The sequence below is a fragment of the Natator depressus genome, chromosome 7 (genome assembly GCF_965152275.1).
Source record: "Natator depressus isolate rNatDep1 chromosome 7, rNatDep2.hap1, whole genome shotgun sequence".
Classification (NCBI taxonomy): domain Eukaryota; kingdom Metazoa; phylum Chordata; order Testudines; family Cheloniidae; genus Natator; species Natator depressus.
The window spans coordinates 107179328-107206662 of NC_134240.1; the positions used below are offsets into that span (position 1 = coordinate 107179328).

General features: G+C 42.6%; 1 protein-coding gene across 2 annotated transcripts; it reads right to left on the bottom strand.

The window, feature by feature from the left end:
- On the bottom strand, positions 1-24663 carry BAG3 (BAG cochaperone 3). Of its 2 annotated transcripts, none has more exons than XM_074959246.1 (4): positions 24415-24663; positions 6359-6715; positions 3986-4324; positions 1-907 (listed from the first exon to the last, which is right to left on the bottom strand). In XM_074959246.1, exons 1-4 carry the CDS (start codon positions 24589-24591, stop codon positions 137-139), a joined length of 1644 nt encoding a protein of 547 aa, XP_074815347.1. In that variant the 5' UTR covers positions 24592-24663; the 3' UTR covers positions 1-136. The 2 variants fall into 2 exon arrangements, with proteins under 2 accessions (XP_074815347.1, XP_074815345.1); XM_074959244.1 differs by having other exon boundaries at positions 3986-4372.
- Positions 24664-27335: the final 2672 nt, after the last annotated feature.

A 27335-nucleotide genomic window follows, 5' to 3' on the forward strand; every position in this document is an offset into this window, starting at 1 on the left:
CCGCAAGTGTGTGTCCCAAGCTGCTATGTTGATTTAAAAACCAATGGATGAAAAGCTTCTGAAATGCATGCAACTTAAAATTCACTTAACACATTTCTAGTTATAAAGTCTGAGAGCTTTAAAGTTCAGCATTTGGCTATGGTTCAGTTGGGTTATTAACTGTGTTTGTTGTGCTGGCAAGATTGGTAAATACTTCTTCCTTAGTTTCAGGTTGATGTGTTTCCGTTTTGGTTTCCTCTTTGGCACCTTCATTACTTGTATCTTTCCTGGTTTTGTCCGCCACAGGATCAATCTCCATGATTTCCTGTGGTGGCTTATTATTCTCCATCAAGGTTGACTGAAGTCCATAAACATGAACTACCTCTGGGACGTCTTCTGCTTTCTGTTCAAGTCTTTCCAAAATATTCTGAACCTTCCTTACACCATCTCTCCTGGCCTGGCGCACATCTGCACGACCCTCGGGGTCCACTGAATCTAGGGCTAGCAACTCTTTGGTCAAATACTCTTCAATCATCAAGTATTTTTTGTCATTTTTCTTGCCTTTGAAAGAATCAACTGCCTGTTCAAGCATCTGAACATTCTCTAGAATTGCTTCCACTTTCAAGACACCAGGATGTTTGTGTGTCTCTTCCACATCCATCATCTTCTGTGGTGAAGTTTCTTCAGAAGCAAGCCTCTCCTCTGGATGTGCACTTTTAGCAGGACAGGGAATCGTTTTATCAACCTTTTCATCAACCTTTTCTGCAGTGGGTGGAGGTTTCTGTGGTGGTGGTTTAGAATCTGGTTCTTTGTGAATGACTTGAATTGGGATATAAGATGAAGGCATCTCAGTTCCTGATGGGCTTGCCTTGTTTTCAGGTATGCTTTCATGTAGTGTTTCTTGGGGTGGGATTTGTTGCAGAGAAACCTGAAGGAGGAAAGTTTATTATTCTGAGACATTAAAACAATGCTACTTCATTTGTAAACAAAAAATTACAATTTTCAGGTCAAAAGATTTTCAAAAGTGACTAGTGATTTTGGCTGCTCAATTTGAGACACCTTAAACAGGCCTGATTTTCAGAATGTGCTGTCTCAGGTCAGGTATCCAAAAAACTCAGGCACCTAAACATCACTAGTCCCTTTGGAAAAATCTAGGTCTCAAATCTTTTCCATCATACTGAGGCTTAATTGAAAGATGCTGCTTAAAAATATTAGTATTAACACCAACTTCTTAATAGACAACTAGCACTGGTAAAATCCAGATTTGCAAACATTGCCATTACTGACCTAAGACTATTTCCAAAGCTTATTAGCTTTAACTTGGTCTTTTTATTGGGAGATTTGTTCTCCTACTGAGATCCAGCCCCTTTGCATCATTCAGGAGGTGCAGTGGGACCAGACGTGGACTGCAATGGGCCAGCACAGAGTCCCCCTATCCATTCTGCAAGATCTGGGCCCTACATCTGCCCCCTAATCTCAACTCGGCATCGGGCCTGGGGGGGGGAATGCACCAAGGGCAGGAAGGAATATGGTGGATCTCAGCCGCAAGAAATAAGTAAGCTCATATACTATAATTAAGGCTATGTTTTAGTCATGGGTATTTTGAGTAAAAGTCACGGACACGTCATGGGCAGTAAACAAAAATTTATGGACTGCGACCTGTCTCAGACTTATTAAAAATACCCATGACTAAAACTTGGGGGGCACTGCCCAGGGGCCCTGTGGGTGCTGGGGGAGGGCAGCCAGGGTAGCTGCACGCACCTCAGGACCCGTGCTGGTGGAGGGGTGGGTTAGTGGGGCTGGCAGGCTCCCTACCTGTGTCCGCACATCCCCACCCCAGCAGCAGCAGAGTTGGGATGTTGGAGGGGGCAAGGGTACAGGACGATGTGAGGCAGGCTCTGGGTGGTGCTTTTCTGGGGAGCCCCCCAGAAGCGGTGACATCCCCCTCGCTCAGCTCCTAGGCAGAGGCATAGCCAGGCAGCTCTGTGCATTGCCTCCACCTGCAGGCACCGCCCCTGCAGCTCCCATTGGCTGTGGTTCCCAGCCAATGCTCTGGGCAGAGGCAGCACGCAGAGCTGCCTGGCCATGTCTCTGCCTAGCAGCTGAGTGAGGGGGATGTCACTGCTTCTGGGGAGTCCCCCAGGTAGGCGCTACCCAGAGCCCTCCTCACCCCGTCCAATGCCCCAAACCCTGACCCCCTCCCAGGCCCAACCTCTGCAGCCGGTGCCTGCCTGGTGCAGCTGCTGCAGAAAAGTGGAAAGTCACGGAATTGTCAGAATGAGACAAAAGGGCATCAAAACAAATTACAATGCATTGCCATAAAAACCAAAGGTAGCAAGGCTTTGTGGTCTGGACACAGGATTGGGGGTCACGAGAGCCAGAGTTCTTTTCCCATTTCCTTCACTGATTCATGGTGTGGCATTGGGAAAGTCACTTAGACTAATTATTTTGGATATAGGTGCCTAAAGTTAGGTGCTTAAATATTGATGTAGGGTACCTAAGTAAATGGGCCAATTTTCAGAGGTGATATGCACCGAGGAGAGTATTTTTGCCTGAATAAAGACTGGATAAAATCTAATTAAGTGCCTTAAGGTTTGGCCCTTTAAAAAAAAAAAAAAAAAAAGAAAGAAAGCAGTGAAACTTAGCACGTCATTAATTCTGGATTTTGCTTCCCCCAACCCCCTTTAACTATTTTGTTCGTGTTCTAGGTGGGATTTTCAAAAGGGCTGAGGGTTGACTTATTTCTGTTCCCTTTGACTTCAATGGGAAAAGCGCACCTTTGAGAGGTTTAGGGTTATCTTACAGATTTAACTGATGGAAATCCGAGAATACGTCAATCTTTGTTTAATGCTGAAGTCATAACAACTCTAAATATCCTTGCTTTGTGGCCTCTGTAGGAAGCTTAATTATATTCAGATCTGTACAAGTGGCCTAATTCTATATTCAGATATTGTGAGCAACTGTATCTGAGGGCAGAATTTGACCCCCAAGTACTGTTCCAGAATGGCTGACTGTAAATCAAACAAATACAGCTCTTTTCAGTAAATGCATCTAATCAAAATATAGTCCTCCCCTTCACTAAATCAGACACCACTCTGACTCTCATGTGACTATACTTCAGAAAAGGCATGTAAAAAACACTGTAGTCTAGTAAGTGCTAATCTTGGTCAGCACTCCTAGTTTCTAGTCCTGTGTCTTGCTATGTGAGTTTACCCATCTGTAAAATGGATATTATAATACCCACTTGACTAAAGCTGTGATTCTTAATTAGTGAATGTAACATGTGAAATCTTTTGGATGACAAGCACTAAATAGTATTTTAGAATTTGTCTAGGATACTATACACGGGACTACATTGTAGAAAATTACTGTCTGTATGGTGGAATTTCACTGTCTTGAACAAATTGCAGAATTGGACACATTGTCCCTGAATGAATCAAGTTTAGTGAGAAAGTACAGTATGTAGAAATAGACTGTAGAGTAGATTTTACCAATCCCCTTTCATCATGATAAATAAGTTACTTTCTGGATTTGCTGCTGTAATTAATGATAAATGAGACAAAGTTGCATTGTTTCTATAAAGCCCATGGGCCTGATTCTCCGCTAATGTATACGTCCCTTACACCACTGACTGAGATTTACATAGGGTGCAAGTGAAGAGAGAATCAAGTTCTGGGTTTTAATCAGAATTGATTTAGAGTATCCCTGAACTTTTTTTCTTAATCTCTAATTTTGACAGTTTCCCATTTGAGAATGAGGATTTTAGCACCCTATTGTGTGAAATGCTAGCTTTGATGAGAATATAGTGCCTCAGTAACATGGTGGCACTGTCAACAATACTGAAGGCCAGGTCCTCAGCTGGTGTATACTGGATTTACATGATCTGATGCTGGCATTATGTTTGTGAAATTCTATGTGCTTATTAGTATAATCCAGATCTTTAACTCTATTAACACAAAGCACAATTACTATAGAAAAATCAGATTTTTCTGATCTTCCTGCATACCTGGGGTCTGTCCACAACTGTCTGTACTCTGATGGGAACTGGGGACTGTATCTGAGTGGTAACTCTGGCTGGTGAACTTTCACGACTTGACGAACCCTTCTGAGACATTCTGAATGGGGACTGCTCTCGTGCTGGTTTGGGCTCCCGCTCATCAGCTTGAATTTTGTGATACACTGGTTGGTGGACATGATAATCACTTTGCTGGGCAGGGTAGTGTGTCTTCTGTGCCTGATGATATACTTGTGGTGGTTGCCTGAGGCCTTTTTCCTCATGGATCACAGGAATTGGAATATAACCTCGACGGACCTGGTGGCTTCCTGCACTGGGTCTACCTGATGACTGAGGGGAAACTGACTGTGAGTCAGAAGTTGTAGGAGACTGAGGTTGCTGTAAAAACAAGATTATTAATTAGTGTTAACCGTTTCACATTTTTATTTTATTAATATGTTGTCAGGCAGCCTCAACATTTGTTTCTCCCCCACCCCCCAAAAAGGGGGAGAGACACAGGAGTAGTGGTGGAATCTGTTTGCACATCAGGATTTGGTTTCCCGGGTTTTGCTAGGGGACCTGCTGGACAACTGCAGAACTAGTGAGAAAGCATCACTGTAATAGGTGAAACCTGAGCTGCAACATTCCCTGAGGAGGGAGGGGACATTTAATCAGACTCTATCTGAAACTTTGTTCTTGTTTAAACCGGTTAGATGTGGGGCAAAAAGTTAAGCAAACAAAGGGGGGGGGGGGACCACACAGTCACATAAACAATGTTGCCTTTGCCACACTAGGACTTCTTCCTGTGGTTTTGTATCTTGGTAGGATAGGGGTGTGAATGCTAGAATGACTTTAATTTCCCAGTGGTGTAGCTCCACTGGTGGTAGCAATACTAATGTGGTTTTAGCATTTTAATCCACTGTTGTCTGAACGCTGCGCAGAATGAGTTTAAGTAACATGACAGTTAAAATGCTGGTGGCACCTTGTCTACACCAGTGCTTCCACCATTGGTACTATTGGTGGAGCTGCACTAGCTGGATATTTTGGGAAAATAAGGCCTTGGCTACATCACACTTAAAGGCACAGTTGCAGTTCTCTCGTTACAGGTAACACACTTTAGTTTGTGGCCACACTGTTTTTGTGTATCCCTACCAACTACCGTTTGTATCAAGGAATTCTGAGAATCTGGACAGCTGACCCAAAGTGCTTCAGTAAGGGATACTGCTTGGAAGACATGCACATAGAGTGGCATCAACATTACAGGGGCAATATACTTTTGGAAGTCCTTTTGCACAAAGTACTGTGAGGAAAGAGGACTGGCCAAAGTGGTTACACAAATATGGCTTAGGGGTTCTGGCCATACTGAACAAATAAACAAAAAACCACCAAAACCCAGTAGCTGGTTCATTCTTCTATCTTGTGCCTCCCTGGGCTTCAGGGACAAAAACACTGTTAGCCGAGATAGTGGCTAACAGAATTTTAAAATCATGTGGTGTATGAGCCAATCATATTTAGAGTGAATTCTGCCACTGAGTACAAACTCAGTTAAAAGATGTATTTTGGCTCAAATTCAACATTCACTCCCTACTCAACTCAGGGCTGGGAAAACTCAAGCTCAGGTTTCAGTCTGTTGTGAGGATATTATCTCAACTCCAACTCTCCAAAGAAAATAGGAAACCAAGTCCTAGTACTTCTGAGATACAAAGCAAGCAGAATCTTTTTTACGAAAAATCTTTGATTATGAATATATAGTAACAAATTAGTAAAGGGCATAGGCAGAAAAATTATTTTTCAGTTCATCTTTTAAAAAAGCTTTAAACGAATTCAAATGACATACATTTAAAAAAAATATGCACTTTAAAAATATTCAGCTGCAAATAGTTCAGTTTAGTGGATTCTACAATGGTCTCATTTATTAACAGCCTTTATTTTTTGTCAGGTTTGGTTTGTTTAGGTTTTGCACTTACATTGTTTCATAGTTATGTCACAGGACACCGTAGGCTCAGTTCTGCTCTCATTTACATTGGTGCAGATCAGGAATAACTCCATTAAGTTAACCAGTGTGAGAGGAGAATTGGGCTATACGTGCCTCTGTTTCTGAGACAAGAGACAGAATCAATCTATGTGCAATTCTTTCTGCACAGTCATTTGTGAGTGAGACACTGTGATGCTAGAGAAAATGTAAACATTTACAATGAAGTGACTGTTAGTAGAATAATTAAAGTAGATTTTTGTGTTTGTATTAATACTTCAAAAGTATTTGGGGGAAAAGGTAATTCTATGGTAATTTTGGACTTTTGAGGGATAAATCCGCTGTAATGCCATTTTAGGTCACAAATGTTGGAGAGTAATCCAAAACACACCCCTGCACTACTGTCAAGTTACCTCAGGCCCATGTGAGGCTGGAGTTTGGGCTGTCGCAGCTGCTGTTGTCTGTCCACATTGTTTATCTGTCTGAGCAGCTTCAGCTGGTCCTCTAGCAGGGGATTCTGAGTGGGCGTAAGCCCCCCTTAAAGGTGACTGTGCCCGCTTTGTGGTGGGAACAGTTTCTGCTTTGTATCGTTGCATGCCAGGTTGATGAACGGAGTAATACGGATGCTGCTGTCTGTTCTCAGCACCTTCATGGATAACTGGAATAGGGATGTAGCCAGCACGAAGTTGAGGGTATCCCAAGCTTCCTTCTCTTACTTGTGGCTGCCTTGGAGTATCCTGAGAAGGACCATTTGCTGATGACTGGCCCTCCTAAAAATTAAAAAATACACCACATGGGAAAAGTTTAGAAGTTAGGACCAATGCAACTCATAAGAACAAGTAACCTTAAACCTCCATCTTTAAAGTAACGAAAGAACTGTATGTCAGAACTTTAAAACTTCCCTTATTTCTAAATAAATTCCTTTGCATGAGCAACTGGTATCACATTCTAATGCCGAGGATAACTACAGCTGCTAATCATTCAGAATTGTGGGCAGCAGGGAAAAAAGATGAACAAATTATTTGTCTAGGGATATTTTTAAAGTTTTCACTTCTCATAGACAGCAACTTTCAGCTTAAACATATCCAAATGTTTCACATTTCATGATTGTAATTCTGATCTGACACACAGAAGCTTTATACTAGTGTAACTCCACTGACTTCAGTGGAGATGTGTCTGATTTACAACAGTGCAAGATCAGAAAGAGATCCCTCAGCACCTTTTAGAATCAAGACCATTTGTAGACAAAGAAATTCTCAAGAAAACAGGAGATGATCAGAAAAGCAATGTTTGTCAGTATTGTTCTTTCCACTGGCTATTAAAAGAGTGTTCTTGATGCTGGATACTGAAAAATGTATCTGCTTTCAGCTAAATGTGATTCAGCTGTAATAGCTGCTAAGGGGAGAATAACAAAAAAAAGACTAGAGTAGTAAAGGGAGGATACCAAAAGGAAATCTAACAAAAGGTAATGGAAGATAAGTATTTATGGTGCTGGATTATGCTTATACTAATACTCTGCGTAAGATGGAAGAGGTTTGTACCAAGATCCCTCATAAGTCCTCTAATAAAGTTCTTCCTGCAACTGTCATTCTATTTTGAGGCCCTCCTAAGGACCAAGTTCCAGATGTATTTCAGTAAGATCATATAACAAGCACTCTACTACACAAGAGGGTAATGTCATTATTCAGTAAAGGGAGAGTTTAATAAGAGGACATAATAGGATTTCTAACCTTTCTATTGTAGTATTAAGTGTTGTTGTAATCAGAAAAATTACTTAGTTATGTAGCACGGTCATATGTAAGCAGACCAATTCACTAAATGAAAATTAATTATTTTCTAATCAGATACTGAGTGAGCCTCCCATATGCCAGTGTGTCCTTAAAACAAAGAGTACTGAAGAAACTCAGCAAGCTATAAAATTGCAGAGAATAAATTCTATTTGTTTTAACAAAGTTAATGGGACCACATATATGAAGTGCTTCCAGGAGGGAAGGGGCTCGAGTCAGAGAGCCTGAATTTTCTTTCACTGGTGTAAATTAAGAGAAACGCCACTGAAGTCAGAAAGGAAAACTGGGCCCAGAAAGTTTTCAGAGAAAAATAATTTTAGGTTAGCATACAGTTAAAGACTACGGGTTTGATTCTATCTCGCAGTGGTTTTATATTAGTGTAACTATTTATTATTTCAGACTTAACAGATGCAAGAGAAGAATCAGCACCTGCATATGTATGGTCTTGGGGCTGCTGGAGCTTAGTACAAACAACTAAGTCCTCTTCACCAATTTACCCTCCCTGCTGTATCAATGGATTTACCCCTGCAAATATAAATCTAGATCAACCCAGTATGTTTTTAGTGCTACTGGCAGTAATTCCCCTCTAGGCACTGGAGGGACATACACTTATGTTGGCAAACTGAGTTTACCTGAAAAATCAAGAACAGTCAGCAAGTGGCAACTGAAACCATGTGCAAAGCAGAATTTCTGCCAAGTGAGTGAAGCCAACCATGCTGCCTAGCAGTCAGGAAAATAGATGATTCAGTGCTCGGAAGAAACACCTTGCTGATTAGGCTGAGTCATTAGATTCCATGCCTGATTTGCAACAGCTGCTCCACACAATCCTTCTGAAGAAAATTCCCTTCTATAGAGGAGGAGTTTTCAAGCTTCATTGCACCGTGACCCCCTTCTGACAACAAAAATTAGTATGTGAGCCTGGGAGGAGGGACTGAAGCCTGAGCCCCCCCACCCACCCAGGACAGGGGTGGCAAAGCCCAAGGGCTTCAGCCCCAGGCAAGGAGCCTGTAACCTGAGCTCCACCACCCAGGGCTGAAGCCCTTGGGCTTGGCTTTGATCCCGGGCTTCAGCTTTGGCCCCAGACAGTAGGACTCAGGCTTCAGCTTCAGCCCTGCACCCCAGTAACTCTAAGCCAGCCCTGGTGACCCCATTTTAATGGGGTCGTGACCCACTTTGGGGTCCTGAGCCACAGTTTGAGAAACGCTGCCAAAGATAGAGAACTATAGGTAGCTAGATATGTCTGCCTGAATTATACTACCCAGCTGGGATGACTCGTGCAGATTTCCCCACACTAGTGTGGAAGGGGCGATCTGTCCACCTCTGTGGTATTGTCCTTTCCTCCTGTGGACCTTGTAGAAGATGACCCACAGGGTATAAGATCAGTGCTATGGACAGGTTAGAGCCTGGGTGGGCCAGGAGGACCCCAAACAAGATGCCTCCTGAAGCTGTATTGGATCTTTCCCATGGAATATCCATGGCAGGGCAGTCCCTGTTGGCAAAGCTCCAACTGAGACACCTTATCAGCTGGTAGGGGCCGGTACCGAGGAAAAATCTTCCTTGGAATTTCAGAAGCCTGCTAGGTTTGAGGGTGGGCCTTGCAACCTCAGTTCCAACCCCCAACAGAGCAATCCAGAATGAGGTGAATCCTTGTGAAGGTTTCTTCTATCACAACCACACTCTATAGGATTTATCTCATCCTATATGATCATGTTAGGGCCCTACACATTCTATTTTCAAGTATTAGGGGGTAGTCGTGTTAGTCTGTATCCACAAAAACAACAAGTAGTCTGGTGGTTTTTACCCACGAAAGCTTATGCTCAAATAAATTTGTTAGTCTTCAAGGTGCCACTGGACTCCTTGTTGTTTTATTTTCAGGCGCTTTAGACTGCCCAAATTTGTGAACCATCTCAAAGCTATCTGACAAATCCTGCCTCCACAGCTCAGACCCTGGTTGGAAATGTAAAACAACTAGCCCAACAACAAAGAGGCTGAGAGGCGTGTTTGTGTGGGGTTTTTTTTAAATGCCAAGATTTGCCTGGAGTGAAATTTTATAGCACGCTTATAAACCCTGAAAATAGGGTTTATAATGGAAACATTGACACCACCTTAAACAGAACAGCATGAACTGTACTCCTGTAATCTGTCATTATACTTACAGCTGTAAATAAGTAAATACATCCTGTGGAAAATTACAAATGTAGTTAGTCCCTGTACTCAAATTCTCTTCATGGTCAATTATAAAAACTGTAGCTAAGTATTTGTCTTTCTACATGTATGTATCTATCTATGAAGGTGTTTATATGGCCTTCATCACTGTAGCATCTGAGCACCTCCCACTAAAGCAACAAAATTCTCTGTCCCCCTCTGCCTCCAGAAGTAGCATGAATTGTGAATTACATAAATCACAAATATAAGGAAGGTCATCCAATTACAACTATTTTTTATAATCCTGATTATTCTTTTTAGCATTTAATTCATACTAATTTAAATTTACTAGTCGGTAACACTGGGTTGGTCCACACTGGAAACTTCCATTGCATAGCTACATCTCTCAAGGGTATGAAAAATCCACATGCCCGAGACTCGTAACTACGCTGACGTAATCCCCACCTTAGACAGTGATTGGTCAAAGGAAGAATTCTTCCATTGAGCTAGCTACCACCTCTTAGGGAGCTGGATTACCTACACTGATGTGAGAAACGACCCTCCCATCAGCATAGGGAGCGTCTACACTGAAGTGCTACAGTGACACAGCGGCAGCATCTTCTCTTCAGTCCAGCTGCTCTTCCCCCTCCCTCATTTTATCCCTACCATTTCATCACCTCCCCAATGCTTCTGACTTGCCCTTGCAACTGCACCTCGGATAATAATAAAGTAAAACATGATGTATGATGCATCACTAAGAAATCTATGTAATTAGCTGCAATCACAATCTTATTGATGTAATTTGTTTTCCAACTGCCACTGATTTGTGTGTCACAAAGTCACTTCCCTTTATCCTTTATAAATTTCCCCATCTATAAAACAATTTCCTGTCTCGGGGGTGTTAGGAGGCTTAACATTTGTACAACATCTAGAAATCATCAAATTGAGTCCATTAATTTATTTTTTAAACTGATTACAGAAAGCATTTTAAAACCTTGTTATTACTGATTTGTGATTTTTAAATGGTAGTAATTCTCAGCAGCAAAGGATACACACATTGCTATAAAATTTTAAACTAGCATTGTCAACAAACAGCAGGAGCATGTAAATAATTAATTTCTTTTTTTAAGCATTGAAGTACAAGCAAACTGTAAATGATGTCTTTTCTTGAACTAACTAGAAATACTGGAAGATCATTTACAATACAGGTGGCTGATTTTGGTCTGAAGCTATTGTTCCTGATGCAAACATAGTTAACGCTTTCTTTTCATATAAAAATAAACATGGATTTACATTAAAAAAAATAACTTCCTTTTCCCGGTGGTGTTCTAAAACCTCTTTGCATGGTTTGTGATATCAGCAACCAGCTAATTCAGTAGCTTAGCATGGCCTTGGGTTAATAAGGCCTTGTCTATGCTTAAGTTTGCTGCTTTAACTAAGCTGGCATCCTTAAAATGGAGGGAAAAAAAACAAACAGCTAGTGTAGATGCAGCTCTACTGGAATAAAAATGCTTATACCAGCATAGTTTATTGTGGTTTGGCAAAGCAAAATAAGCATAACTATGTTCGTAAACAAAACAACAACAAAATCACACTCCTTACCAAAATATCTATGCTGGTAAAATCGTAACTGCAGATCAGCCCTTACAATATGTCAAGTTTTGGTCCTCCATTCAGGGTCTGAGTGCCAGTGCAATCTCACATCCAGACTAATGGAGGAGAATTTTAAACATTAGTCCTTTATGCAAGATCTTTCCATGTAAATTTTGTTGGAAAAGGCACTTTGAAGAGAAGGATGAGATACCTCTTCTAGATTTTCAGTGGCCATAAAGTCCATCATGGCGCTGCTGTAGTCAATAGGAGTTCCGTCATTGACTTCAGCAGAGCCTGGATTTCACCCCAGATAGACAATGGACCCAAAATCTGTTTGCATTTATTCCTTTCATAGCTGCTGTTTTTTTATATTTATTAAGAATGAATCTAAGAACCATCAGTGTTGAAGTTTCAGCCCCTGCCCTGGCTTTCTGCCTGTAATGGCCCAATAGTAGCAAAGTTTCACTGAAAGTAGGCTACTGTGGACTCTCCTGTCCTCTCTCTGATGCCCCCAGAATTCATGCTAAGTGACAATTTCATAGCCTTTAGTAATATTAACTGGGGGGGGGGGGGAGAATGATTTACTGCAGGGTTGGTAGAGGGGAGGGTGAGAGGTGAAATGATTTGTTGACATCTGTCCCCTCCACACCTGATAACCTGGATCTCTAGGTCATCTCTACAGAAAGGCTTTTGTGCAGCATGGGGAAGGGAACAATGATGCTGCAGAGTCACCCAGCACAGAACTCTGAATTTTCATGACCTCAGTCTGCTGATAGAACAATCTGCCCCGAACTACTTACTTTTAGGTCCAATTCTGTTCTCATTGATGTTTGGGCCTTAGCATAGATTGAAATAAGATGAGATCTAAATGATGATGTGAAATTCATCAGATTCTTGATTATTCCTCTAATTCAGAATCTCTAGAAATAAATGGTTTTCCTAGTGAAAAGAGAAGTCCTTAAACATAAAAATAAATCTATAAGTATGTAAAAAAAAAAATCTTTAAAATCTATCCAGACGGAGTCAAGACACTATCCCAGAAAGAGCACAGGCTTTTTAAAATTAAATCACTGCAAACTGATTTTGGTTTCATTGCACAGTTGGCCTTTTATTACGGGTTAAGGTTAGATTCTGTCATGGGTATTTTTAGTAAGTCAGGGACAGGTAGCGGGCAATAAACAAAAATTCACAGAAGCCCATGACCTGTCCCTGACTTTACTAAAAATACCCTGGTGGGGGGGGAGAGGGGAGAAGAGGAGACAAACAGAGCACTGCTGGAGCTTGCAGCTGTTCCAGCCCCAGGGGGGCTGACCCAACCCCAGCCACTCCGGGATCGCTGCTCCAGCAGGCCTGGGGGCTGACTGCTGGTCAGCAGTTCTGGCGGCCCTGGGGCTGCCTCAAAAGAAGTCACGGAGGTCCCAGAAAGTCACGGAATCCATGACAGAATCATATCCTTAATTATTGTTCAAAATCATAGTAAGTGCATATCTTAAAAGAACAGAGATTTCAATAATTGGGTTTTTAGGTCAAAAGGATCTTCTGAAATTGTAATTCACAGTGCTATGCACAAAAGGCTGAAGTTTCTCATCTCACACACAGGAATCTTCTAGCACATAAAAAGAACGACATCACAGCTAGGATACTGGGATGGGGGAAGAGAAGGGGAATTAGCAACCACAGAATTTTCACTGTAGTACCATGAAGGTGAGAACATGGGAACCCCTCTAAAGAATGTTCAGTCTCAGGGTTCAGCTTTGGAAGAAGTCATGCTTACCAGTACTTTTTATATTCAGTTCTTATGTGCTATGTGCCTTACAATAAACAATGTCTGAACACAGATGTTTACACAGGCCAAAGTCCATACTCAAGACACAGGTATAAAAAGAAATGTCTAAACAAAATACAATGAGATTAAAAACTTAGTCGATGACCATCCTAGTTCAAATAAAGCAAGCAGAAATCCAAGTCCTATGCACCAATGCTGCATAATGGACTAAAAGGAATCTCTCTCTCATCTCGCTGCTACAAAGGTGAAATGTGCCACAGAGTATGCGAATATTTTTTAATCATAATAATATTGATAAAGTCCCCATCCCCAGTAGTGGATGGGCAGATTAACATTTAGTACTTTAAAAAAAGCTAACATTATAATTAAAAAAAAATCTCAACTAAAAATAGAGGAGTCCAAGATAAATGAATAAAAGGGAAGGTTAAAAGTAAGGTCCAACAGTGGTCTTAAAGGCATAGGATAAACCTGATCATCTGTTCTCTTATATGTGATGGGAGGGACCTGAAAAGCAGGTGGAATGTGAATGCAGAAACACTTCAGAAAGTGGTTCAGAGGTTTTAAATATAGCCTACATCATAAATAGCTTTAAAATCAACAGTGGCAATTTAAAGCCAGTCCACCACTTTATAGGCAACCACATTAAAGAACAGTGAGCAATCGGATCATATTATGCTTGCACGAATCAGGGAGGAAAACGTGTGGCTGCATTTCAAACAAGCTGCAAGTGAAAGAGATGCACAGTGCTCGTAGCTCTGCTAAAGGGCCATTTCAATGATCACACCTCTTGGCGAAGAGGGCATATGCTGCTGTTGTGAGGTCATTACCAGGACAAACAAAAGTGCAGCCAGCACAAATGCTTCATGGCACCACAGCCTACTCTTGGCTTCCGATGAGGAGGGTATGGTCAGAAGGGACATCAAGATTCTCAACCTTACTCACAGCTTTTAAATGAGTTCCCTCAGCAAGCAGGGCATGATGAAAGGGAAGGAATCCTTATGACGACAGCCTGTGCACACTAGCATTCTCATCCTGGTGTGGAGGATGAGGTAAGGCCAACACATCGAGCTGATTGTTCAGGCATTCTTCAGAGGCCAAAATTATTATAATTAGTCAAATCCTGAGGTCATGCCTGAACTTTCAGTCACTCCTAACTCTTCCATATTGTTCTATCAACAGATGTTGAAATTTTCCAGAACATGCTGGATGCAAGCTAGAATGCACGTCATTACAGCAGGTCTCTTAAATTGGAGACAATTTGCATGAGTAAGAAGAGTAGGACTGAACTCCAAAATATACAATACTACAAGGATCTACAGGAAAAAAGTTGAAAAGCAACATTTTTGCTTCTTGCAGAACAAGTGGCCAGTAACATTTTATTAAGCTGTGTTCAGTATAATTACACTACCCAAAGAAGGGAGACTTTCTAAGATTTACATATTAATTATAATACTTAGCTTTTCCATAGCTCTTACAGAGACATCGAAACAGACAGGCACTAAGGGGAAATGTACATACTGTATGTGCCTGTGTTATATGAACATTCACAGAAACCATTGGGATTTCTCTTATAGGGTCACCAAAGGAGGAAGTTTTAAGTTATGTTGCAGAACTTGAATTCACTCTGGTAACCCTCGCCACTAGCTTCAGGGAGGCTATGGATTTGACTCTGCACCCAGTGAAGTCCATGAAGGCAGGATTAAGCTCTATTTCACATGAGTAAGAGTTGCAGGATCTGGTCCCATGTTTTCAGGGAGCAAGGAGTCCCACAGGTCAGGAGAACAACATAAAATAAACGGAAAAGTGCCTGCCAAAATTGATTGAGACATTTTAGTAACGTAGTATTCTTTGCACATATATCTATTCCACTTTTAAACAGAAGTGTCATTATATGATAGTATAATAGTAGCTCATATTTCTGAACTAAGAAGGATGCACCAGTTCCATTTACATGAGAATATTTTTACTTTATAGGAAGCCAAAAGTGTCTGCAACTCAAAAAATTCTGACTGCTTGCCCTCTTGGAATTCAGTTACAGCCAAACCAATATCCCCCCCCCACCCCCACCCCCCCCCAAAAATGTATAACAATTGATCTAGCTAGCTAACTAATCAGTGTTAAGAGGCTTTATTAAAAGTAAAAATCAGCACACCCCAGACTGTCTACACCAATGGTTCCCAAACTGTGGGGTGCGCCACCCTAAGGGGTGCAGTGGGGCCTGGGTCAGCCCCCATAAAGGAAAAGTTTAGGCACCACTGGTCAACAGTAATTTACTTAAAAATATTAATTAAAAGCTTTAATCTAACCAGTTCCCTCAGCGATGCTATGTTTCCATGGATTAATAATAAGTGCTTACAAAGTGCTTTTTATTCATAGTTCTCAAAGCATTTTACAAAGGTGGGTAAGAGGGGCAGAGGTTAGTTGACTTCACCAAGGTCATATAGCCACTTAAGGGCAGAATTACCATCTCCTAGGTCCCAGTCCAGTGCTCAATCCACTGGACCATACTGCTTCTACTGCTGTAATTCAGAAGTTCACCTACTCAGGATTTTCATATTCATATTCTCTCTCTCACTTATAGTCAGTGTTCATATATATTGAGTGAGGCATCATTAACTAATGACTGAAGAAAGATAGGATAACTCATGAACATATTTAATCTCATGAATTTGTCTTAATAAGGCATCTAATCTGTCACATCATTATTTGTACAACAGGCTGCTTGCTTTTGATGTTTTATTTGTTTAATGCTGGGGTTTTATTTCATGCCTTTCACATGTGCAGGCAAATAAGGCTTATGGTTTGTTTTTCTGTTAACCAAAGTAGTTAATATATACCTTGCAAATATTCCATTAATGCATACTCTATCTGATGGATAGTGACAATATGCTGATGTGGACCAAAAAAAGCAAGGAAAGAATCTAACCACGGGTAAGTTCTATGTAGTTCAAAAGCAGAGATCCATGCTTCTAGCTGTAAAGTCACAACTTGGCTGTACTATGACATAATCTTGTTTTATGAATTATAGCTATAATTTTCTTGCTCACCAAGCAGATTCCTCTTAGGCTATCACATCCTGGCCTTCCACAAAACATGAAGACACTTGCCCTTTATGTCAATAAGTAGAAGTTGGCCCACATGAAGATTGCATCAGTTGGGCTGAATTGAACATGTTCTGAGAAAACAATGACATCCACAAAGAGAGACGGTCTCTAAGAGGGATAAACTTGAAGTAAAGCCTACTAAGACTCTGCCAACAGGAGTTATCTTGCCAAGGATACTAATGACAACGTGCTATACCAAGCTACTTCTGTTCATTACGTGATTTTCCTTAAGCAGCAGGTGGCCAGTCTGTCTTCTGTGCTCCAAATACTGGCTGTGTCCCGTGAACTCAGAGCACAGGTGACAGGATGAATCTCAAGCAGCAGCAACATGCTGCCACTCATGAAAGGAAAGCAAATAGCGAACAAGTGATCAGTCAGTCAGTCATTCACTTCACAGGACATCTCTGCTGCCTGAATTTTCATCTTGATTTAATTGTGCATAGGGTAGTCCTCTGGCATCACTCCCTAAAAGAGCATTTCATCCACATAGATTATTTTTCCACACTGTAAAAACACTTGTTATGCCGCACCCTATTTACTGATAAGATTTCCCTAGCACCAGTTGCAAAAAAAAGCCTCTCTTTAGCCACCTCTCAGGCTTGCAGCCCCTTTTACTTTTATATTTTCTTTGGAAGCAGAATCAGGAAGTATAATTTGGGGTAAAAACAGGGCAAGAATGTAGTACTGATGCCACAGAAGAGGAGTGAAGAGGGGTTCACAACATAGAAGAATGGTACTGTTAGTCCACTGAAACTCATTTCCGATAGGTATCTATGTTTGAAAGAAACATAGGAATGTCAAGGACGGTCTAGGTATACTCGGTCCCGCCTCAGCGTGAGGCGATAGACTAATCTCACAAGGTCCCTTCCAGCCCAAACTTTTCTGCACCTGGTTTACTATTGTCTAATCAAATACAATGCTATTTATCACATGGGCATAATGAACAGTCATGTTTGTGCATCAGTTGTAGGTGTTAAAGACTCCTCACTAGGAGGAACACTGGCACAAATCTTTCCTCCGCCTGTAGGTAAGAGGGTGTATCACTACTAATCCAGTTCCAAAATGTATAATTTAGGGAGTTAAAAAAAATACAGCTTCTATGCCCATGGAAGTGTGAATCTGTGGACCTTGATTGCCCTAATTCTCCACTGCCTTGTTTAGTCACTCACACCAGTGCAAACCGAGTGTAAAACGTTTGCGAAATAAAATCTGGCAGCATGTTACAACCACTGTGCACTTACCTTGACTGGAGTAAGAGATGGTATGAGGTGCAAGGTAACAGAAAAGCAGAACCAGTGGGTGGGATTTTCAAAACTGTTTACCACTGGCCAAATTCTTCTCTTATTTGAGTCAGTGGGAATTTTACCATTGACTTGAATGGGAGAAGGGTTAGGTCAATGCTGAGCATTTTTGAAAAAACCACCCATGTGTGGGTCTAGTGAACCAAGATTGGAGTTTGATGAGGAATTGAAGGGACAAATGTAAATACAGTCAGAAATGAATTATAGTGATGGGGTGGGAGACTTTGGAAATTCGAGCACCTGGGGCATAGCTGCATACACCTGTCGGTCTTTCTAAGCAATGCAGACAATTTGTTTGCATCACTTCAAGGCAATCAGCATTGTCCAATGATGTGAGATCTTTGCTAGAAGGGCCGCTTTCAGAAGTGTTACTTTCATGGCAGATGCCATTCAATGCGACAGGATTATCTTTGAAAACTCGTGGCGATCGGGGGAGGTCCCGGACAACTGGAAAAAGGCTAATGTAGTGCCCAAATTTAAAAAAAGGAAGAAGGAGGATCCTGGGAACTACAGGCCAGTCAGCCTCACCTCAGTCCCTGGAAAAATCATGGAGCAGGTCCTCAAGGAATCAATTCTGAAGCACTTAGAGAAGAGGAAAGTGATCAGGAACAGTCAGCATGGATTCACCAAGGGCAAGTCATGCCTGACTAATTGCCTTCTGTGACGAGATAACTGGCTCTGTGGATGAGGGGAAAGCAGTGGACGTGCTGTTCCTTGACTTTAGCAAAGCTTTTGACACGGTCTCCCACAGTATTCTTGCCAGCAAGTTAAAGAAGTATGGGCTGGATGAATGGACTATAAGGTGGATAGAAAGCTGGCTAGATTGTTGGGCTCTAAAGGTAGTGATCAATGGCTCAATGTCTAGTTGGCAGCCAGTATCAGGTGGAGTGCCCCAAGGGTTGGTCCTGGGGCCGGTTTTGTTCAATATCTTCATTAATGATCTGGAGGATGGTGTGGATTGCACCCTCAGCAAGTTTGCAGATGACACTAAACTGGGAAGAGAGATAGATACGCCGGAGGATAGGGATAGGATACAGAGGGACCTAGACAAATTAGAGGATTGGGCCAAAAGAAATCTGATGAGGTTTAACAAGGACAAGTGCAGAGTCCTGCACTTAGGACCAAAGAATCCCATGCACCGCTACAGACTAGGGACCAAATGGCTAGGCAGCAGTTCTGCAGAAAAGGACCTAGGAGCTACAGTGGACGAAAAGCTGGATATGAGTCAAGAGCGTGCCCTTGTTGCCAAGAAGGCCAATGGCATTTTGGGATGTATAAGTAGGGGCATTGCCAGCAGATCGAGGGACTTGATCGTTCCCCTCTATTCGACACTGGTGAGGCCTCATCTGGAGTACTGTGTCCAGTTTTGGGCCCCACACTACAAGGATGTGGAAAAATTGGAAAACGTCCAGCGGAGGGCAACAAAAATGATTAGGGGACTGGAACACATGACTTATGAGGAGAGGCTGAGGGAACTGGGATTGTTTAGTCTGTGGAAGAGAAGAATGAGGGGGGATTTGATAGCTGCTTTCAACTACCTAAAGGGGGGTTCCAAAGAGGATGGATCTAGACTGTTCTCAGTGGTAGCAGATGACAGAATGAGGAGTAATGGTCTCAAGTTGCAGTGAGGGAGGTTTAGGTTGGATATTAGGAAAAACTTTTTCACAAGGAGGGTGGTGAAACACTGGAATGCGTTACCTAGGGAGGTGGTGAAATCTCCTTCCTTAGAAGTTTTTAAGGTCAGGCTTGACAAAGCCCTGGCTGGGATGATTTAGTTGGGGATTGGTCTTGCTTTGAGCAGGGGGCTGGACTAGATGACCTCCTGCGGTCCCTTCCAACCCTGATATTCTATGATCTATGAGGAGTCTAGGGATTCACAGCTGTGAAGGAAGCCAGGATCCCCAACCTACTATGCCTCTGAGCCATTGATGACCATCACATCTATTCAGTGACTCTCTCTCTGCAGTTAACACCTGTGACCCATCTTTAGTTAGAATAAACATCAAAGGGGAGTAGTCCATGTAAAAAGAATACATAGGAGTGGGACATTAGTTAACACTTATTTAAGCCTTGTCGATGTGTTCCCTTTCCTGAAAGCATTCAAGCCCTTCCCTGAAACCATCCTCCCCAGCTAAATTTGGTCCATTTCCATTTTCAAAAGTTCGGGGGCTCCCACTGAACAACTTAGTAGACTGACCCACCATTTCAAATAATCTTGGCAAAAGCCATGCTGAGTTATGACATTAATTACTCAGGAAAACAAATGACACACATGCCCAAGGGAAGATGGTTATTAACAAAGAAACTAAAGGAAAAGCAATGGTATTTGTTGGAAAACACTTCTCTAATAGAAATGTAATAAGTTATGTGGTCCACAGTATTGAAAGTGCCAGCAAGTCATTCAATAAATTAGTAGTTAGTATCCTGGGAGAAGATAACTATTAAAGAACTTGCCTTCATTCTCAAAATGCTTTTCAGTCATTACCAAAAACATTACTTCTGTTCACTTCAGTCTAGTTGGAGATTTTATACTCCTTGATCTCCGGACAATGTCCGTAATCCATTCTGACATTCCATTTCATACAAATTCCATGATTCCATACAAATAACTGGGCCATAAACTGTTAAAGTTGAGAGACTTACCTACAACCACCACTCCTCCCACAAAACCTAATAAACTGCATAAACGTATTGTGTCTGCTCTTCATATATGTGGGGGAAGAGGGCAACAGTAAATAACAAAAATAACCAGAACATCTTCACGTGGTTGCTGCTATGTATTGTATTCCACAGTTAACTGGTAATTGAGGGCCTGGTTCCATTGACTTAAATGGGGCTTGGATTAGGGGTTTAAGGGATAATAGGTCTAGTATTCCATTGAAATCAATGAAGTAACACCAGTATAAAACCAGAATAAATGAAAAGAGAATCATGCCCAACATGACAGAAATAAGGGGGCTTCATTATCACTAATGGTCTCACAAAAGTTATTATTCAGTTAGCTAGAAAATGACTTCTCACTTTGTGTTTCGTTTCACTGCTGTAGTCCTTTAAGTTAATTTCAGTGCACAGGTCACTCAAAAGGATGAATTATCAAGAGGATGTAGATAATTTTAAACTGGTGTTTTAGCACCAATACCAGGGTGGTCCACAGTCAGTGGTTTCACTGGCTGCATTTATGAGCTTTCCAAAAGAACAGGGCATTACTGAAATCTCAGAAAACATTTTGTCTCTTTTGAATTATCCAAGTGTAGCAGGGTAAAGAATGAAAATTTTAGTTCTTATACTCCTCAGCTCATCCCTGAGATCAAAACAAAACTTGTTCTTCTGTTTGAATTGTACTAGGTAAATGAGGGAGAAAACAAGGAAGCTGTTGGAAAGTATTCCTCCTCTTGACTGCATACAAAATCTGATCTCAGTCATTCATTAACACAAGAATCATAATGAATGCCCCTTCAGAAATATTTTTGTATTTACAGTTGAATGTGAAGCCAGAGATTAATTTTTTGTTCTGTTTGTTAAAGTATGCCAATTAAGTAGCAAAATTTGACAGCTCAGAATTCTTATTTAGGGACACACAACATCTCTTGAGGGCCAGAATTTAAAACCGTTATGACCTTACTCCACAAATCGTTCCAGTGAAGTCAATAGGACTACTAGTGAAACATAATGCTACTTAAACCAGAGTGAAGGTGCCAGAATCTGCTCCCTAATTTGAATAGGTGATTCTAAATTCAGGCCCAAACTCTAAGGGCCCTATCAGGCCATTCATGCAAAACTTGTATTGAAATCAACTGGAGTTTGTGTCTGTTGTCAGTAACAGAATAGAGCATTAAATCAACAATTTTCCTTTCCTTCTCAGGAAGCACTAACCTTTACCTTGATAAGCTGTTCATATAAATGCCTGTTTTTGAGAGTATTTTCCAAGTTTTCCTATTAAGAAAATTTATTTCATAATATCTCTTCAAAGGTAGGTGCAATTGTTTCTTGTTTTTATATAGAAGCGTGTACATTTTCCCTTCAAACTACTTCCAAACTGATTTGTAAAATAATCCCTAAAACCTGACAGGAAAGGAGTTACTTTCCATTACTACAGATTTCACATCAGATAAGGCTGGAATTTATTTTGTTTCCATCACAAAGGAAGAACTCTGATCCACTATAATTCAAAATTTTCCTGTTTTCAGATGATTATCAAAAGCAGCTTAAATCTGACTTTTTATCTTAAACAAGTTAGAGGAGACATTTGTTAATTTCCCAAGAGATGGCAAATTTATAACAGAGGTAATTCAAAAATTGCACTCTTTATTCTTCAAGAAAGCGTTATGGTTACCTAAAACATCGATCAATATTTATTATTTGTTTATAGTAGTGTCAATGCTGTCTGGGACCCCGTTACACTTTGCAGACAATCTGTCTGAAGATGAACTAAAGCTGTTTATATAGTATTTATTTAATACTGACCGATTTATAGTTTTCTGAGATCTTCACCATAGCACCAAAATTACATAATTTACTTTGTCATTAAGTTAAACAGTGCCTATCAAAGCATTTGAGAAGAACATTTACAAAAATGAAAATAGAAATGAAAAAACTGTTTTGTAAAATCTGGATTAAATACAGAAAATCTCCTTTCACACTGGTTCTATACCCATGTAGTTCAATTGACTTCTGTGGAGTTACTCCTGATTCACACCAGTGTGAAGAAAAAATCAGTCCCTCTGGCTTCCCTTACGTACTGTATTGCTTGTACTCTGAGTTCACAGTTGTGACCTGCATTCACAAAATGAGTAATAACAAATTTTATTCAATTATCATCATTCTAAAACTGAGGAATTTAAAAAAGTATTCCCTGTTACATTTAGTGTTTGAAGCTCCAATATTTACATTAATGAATAAGGTTACAAGTGTCAGAATTGCACAAAAAATGGTTGTCATCATTAGTCAAAAAAAAAAAAATCACTTTGCATGGGCTGATTTATAAAAATGCACTCCAGACCTCTACAGAATTGTCTATTTTACAGTATTTCAAACATAATTCAAAAACAAATAAATGTTGTTACAGTGGGCTTCTGCTTATATATCAACACAGACAACAATACTGTCCACTAACAGGCCCTAAGTCCTTCCAGTGTGCTGATAAAATGGTGAAACAATAGTTATCTGCAGGGTTAGTTTGAACTGAATGTTGTCCTGATGATCTAACTGCTTTGGTGCTCTACAATAACCTGCTACCTTTACAAGCCTCAGACCACCAGCACTGCATCATTTTTAAGGCAACAGTTGGAAGTTTTAGCTGATTTCTAAAGTGTCAGGAACCTTCCCTCACAGCTGAAGCAATCAGGTGTTCAGACTACCAGTCCAATATACAGAAACATAGAGCTCACCCAAACTTCTTTCAGCACTGGCCTGAACAGCACCTTCCATATTTTATTGGGAGCTTTCTTTCCTCTGATGTGCTGCAGAGTTCTGTACAGCCCTCTTCTATGTAGGCCTGGAACTCAGGGTGTAAAGATAGCAGAATTGGGCCCTGTGTTAGTCCTAATGACAGTAATGTTTTATGACCATCAGTAATATGGTTTCAAAAATAAAGGCAGGGACAAAGTTTAGCATACCAGAACTTAAAACAAAATAAACAAACATCTGACAATAAACTCTTATTTTCCACTAGGTTCTAAAAAAAACTTCCTAGTTCATCTAGGGAGTTTCCAGCTCCTTCTCTCCTGGTTATTGCCTAAATCTAACAAAAAACACTAATTTTGATTAAATGTAGGGACACTATAAATTCAGCATTTCTTTAAACTAAGACAGGTTTACTTTAAAGATCCACTTATGAGGGCACCTAGAAAAATCATGACTGCTCTCTACCTCTCAGCTACTTCTTCTCTTTACATGGACATATTTGGAGTGAGAGATGGGTTTCCCATAAGCATGCTTTAAAACAAAACAAAACCAGAGAGCAAAATTACTGAGACAGTTAGGGAAAAAAAAAACCTTGACAAGGAAAGGGGTTTTTTTAGTGATGTCCATTGTTTAAACTATACACATCTGAAAAATAAATCAGAGTTTGTCTCTCCCCAGGCAGGCTGAGTGGACTTAACCACCTTTAAATAAACATTACAGGGCTAAGGTATCAAATGATTTAATGCACAAAAAAAGGACTGCAGTGCGTCAGAGACAAAAGGCAGCTCCTGGCCTCACTACATTGCCATGTACTGAGGAGAGAAGAGGGCAGATGGCCCTGCCACTGCCCCTCACCCTCACTGCACTACCATGCACTGAGGAGAGGGCAGGCGGCTCTGCCACTGACCCTCGATCTCCCCCGGAAATTAGCATGTACCCAGAGGAGGGCCAGCTGGCCGAGCCCCCCGCCACATTTGCCATGTAGGGAGGGGAGGGACGGCTGCTCCCCCTCCCCGAATTTGCCATGTACTGAGGGGAGGGCCTGTTGCCCCCCTCTCTTTACCATGTATCGAGGGGAGGCCCGGCTGCGCTTCCCCCCACCCCATTTTCCATGTACCGGGGGGGAGGCTGCCCCCCCCGCAATTGACATGTACCGAGGGGGGGTTCTCCCCAGAATGACCATGTACCGAGAGGAGGCTTAGAAGCCCGTCCCTTCACGCACCCCCCCGGGGCTCTGCTCTGCCCCCTGCCGTGCCCGGCGCTGCGCAGAGGACGAGCTCCGGGCCCTCCACTACAAAGTTCCCGGCGCGGAGCCCCCCCGCCGCCCCGCCGCGGCTTCCCAGCGGGCACCTTGTGCGGCTCCGCCAGCAGCCGCGGGTCGCTCCAGGTGGTGGTGCGGCTGTTGTGATCCACAAAGAAGGGCCAGCCGGTCTGCGGGTCGATCTTAACCTCCCAGCCCGGCGGCAGGGGCTCTCGCTCGGCGCTGCCCTCCATCTGCACCACGGGCGAGTGAGCGGCGGCGCTCATGCTCCAGCTCCCGCAGCGGCCGCCGGGCAGTGCGCTGTGGCGTCAGGCGGGGAAGCCGGCCAGGCCGGCACCTTTATCAATCAATGGGCGGAGGGAGGGGGCAGCGAAGGGGCTGGAAGTGTCTGGAAATAGCTGCAAAGGGGCCAGGCGGAGGAGGAGCTGAACGGGGGGGGGAGGAGAAAGAGGTGGAGAGACGGCGCAACTGGCCGGCTCGGCTGGAAACTTCTGGTTGTGTCGAGCACAACTTGGTTGCGGCGGCTGGGCGGAGAGAGCCTGCCTGAGTCGCCCTCGGGCACCGTCGTTGTTGTTAATGCGCGTTGTGCGCAGCGAAAGCCGCCCCTCAGCGCTGGGCGCCCCCCGGACACGCCTGCTGCGCTCTCTGGGGGCGCGGGGTCAGAGCCAGGGGCGGAAAGCCTTTCCCCACACTTGTAACTTCTTATTCATGGGTTAACAGATGTTTACATCCCATCCTTTCCTCTGGGGACGGCTCGTAAATTCTGTGATTAAACGGTGCCTAGCACAATCCGGATCAGGGGCTTTGGCAGAGGTGGCGCTAGCCTAGTGGGGGCCCTAAGCAGGAATCTTTGGCGCCCCTCCCAGGACAGCCAGAGCCCTGCCGGCTGGGGCTGAAGTCATGGAGATTATGTAAAAATCCCAGAGTCCATGACTGCTATGATCAACTCCTAGCCTTAATAAAAAGCAACTAGAGGGACCCCTATTTGAGCTGCCCCGGGGCCCTAACAGTTGCTTGGTCTGCTTATGCCTAGCACTGGTCTTTGGGCATTACCATAATGTAAATGATTAAAAATCTGGGTGCTGGGTACCTTTGCATACAGCAATAAACCAGCAGTTTCTGATTGATAAAATCTTACACATCTAAAACACCTAAACAGCCATATTCTCCTCTGAATCACACCCATGCAACCCCACTGCCTGCACCAGCTTCATCCTTAGAGTAACTTCATTGTGGCCAGTGCACAAAGGATAAAGGTACTTGGCCTGATTCTTTTCTCATTTACAAGGTGTAACTTCATTCACTTCAGAGGAACTACTCAGACCCTAATCATGGAAATGCTTATGTGTATGCTTCAATTTACTCTGAGATGCCTTTGTCCACACAGATTCCGCTGTAGGTGAAAGCACCTCATGCATGCTGGAAGCCTGGAATGTTTTAGCCAGCTCTGTCCATTGGGGCTGTGCATACATACACCCTGCACACTCTTGCACCCACTGTAGCGAAGGTATAAATTGTGTAGCAGCCCTAACCCCCACTTAATTCCTTCTCACCAACCACGGTAGCAAGTCGGAGCCCACAGTGTCCTCCTGCTTCCTTGTAGCTCTTAGGTAGTTTAGGACTATAGTTAGTAAAATAGCTTAGTGTAGATTTTGATAGGTTTTATTTAAGCACATTGGCTAAAAACATAAAACCTTTTTAGTCTTGTCCTGGCACCAAGAAATAGGTCTGATGGTGCAGAGCAGGTCTTTGGACTTCAAAATCTGTCCTGCCTCTGAGATTGCTGTGTCTGCTAATGATGTACATTTTAAGAAAGTGTTTATTGTTGTTTGGGAGAATCACACATACCTAATAAGTGAGCCAGTTTTTGCTCTTTTTCTGAGTGCACACAGAGTACTTGTGATGCCTTTCTACAGTAATTTTTTATATAGAAATCTATGTGAAATATGTCTGACTCCACAGTACCCTCCTCAAGAGCAACCATTTCTTGCTGTGAAGCCAGTTTCTTCAAGTGACCTAACTTTAAGAGATGTAACTCCAGGACATGAGATCTGCTTTTAAGAGAGCATCTGCTGCTGGCAAACACTCAGAGCCTGCTCATTCCTACTCAGTCCTCCTCAGGTCAGTGAGTTGCTCCTGCTACCCAAGGCAGGAAGGAACAGAGCTCTACTGGGGGCTTGGGCTTGGCACTGAATGGGGACAAAGTTCTGCAACTATCTAAGGAACTTCCTGAGGAGACCAGAGATGAACTGAGAGAAGAGGCTTCAGAAGACCAACTTGTGACAAAAAATGCTTTGAAGACCTCATTGGATGCCTCTGACACCGCAGCCAGATCAATGGCCACTGCAGTCTCTATGAGAAGAACATCTTCGTTGCAGTCATCAGGAATTCCTAAAGAGGTTTGGGCCACTGTTTGGACACCTACCTTTTATGATTAAGATCTGTTTAATTCTCAGATGGATGAGGCACGCTATGGTCTGAAGGATTCCAGGCTGATGCTCTAGTCTCTTGGTCCATAAGAGGAAGAAAGCAAGATCTTATTCATTTTCTAGGCAGAAGCCTCCATCTTTCTCATATCTACATTGTGACAGAGCATTGGACAACAGCAGGTGATCCAGCACTCACACCTGAATATGGGAACTGTGCCAAATTGATAGATTGAGGATAAACTGGAGAGAGTTAAAAGCTAATTACCTCATGAATTCAGAGGCATGGGCGGCAAGTTCTATGGGTCCGTGGTGCCTGAGCACCAGGAATATTCCTGTCCCAGGGGCCCGGCTCCAGCAAAGTTTCCCACACACTCCCCCCGCGCTTCCCCCAGACCTACCTGCCGCCCCCAGGCGATTTAAAACAGCCCAGGGGCTCCCGCCACCACCCAGCAGCGCCGCAGGGCTGAGCAGCTTCCTGCATGCTTGTTCCACGTGGTTGCCAGCAGGTCCTTGCAGCCTATGTGAGGGGGTTGTGCCGCTGCGCACTGCCCCTGTCTGTAACGCCCCTGCGGCCAATGGGA

Coding starts and splice junctions, on each gene's coding strand:
- BAG3 (XM_074959244.1), bottom strand. CDS start 24,591: ATGAGCGCCGCCGCTCACTCGCCCGTGGTGCAGATGGAGGGCAGCGCC. Junction 6,716..24,414: donor TGCTGGCGGAGCCGCACAAG/GTGCCCGCTGGG, acceptor TTTAATTTTTAG/GAGGGCCAGTCATCAGCAAA. Junction 4,373..6,358: donor CAGCCTCACATGGGCCTGAG/GTAACTTGACAG, acceptor TTGTTTTTACAG/CAACCTCAGTCTCCTACAAC.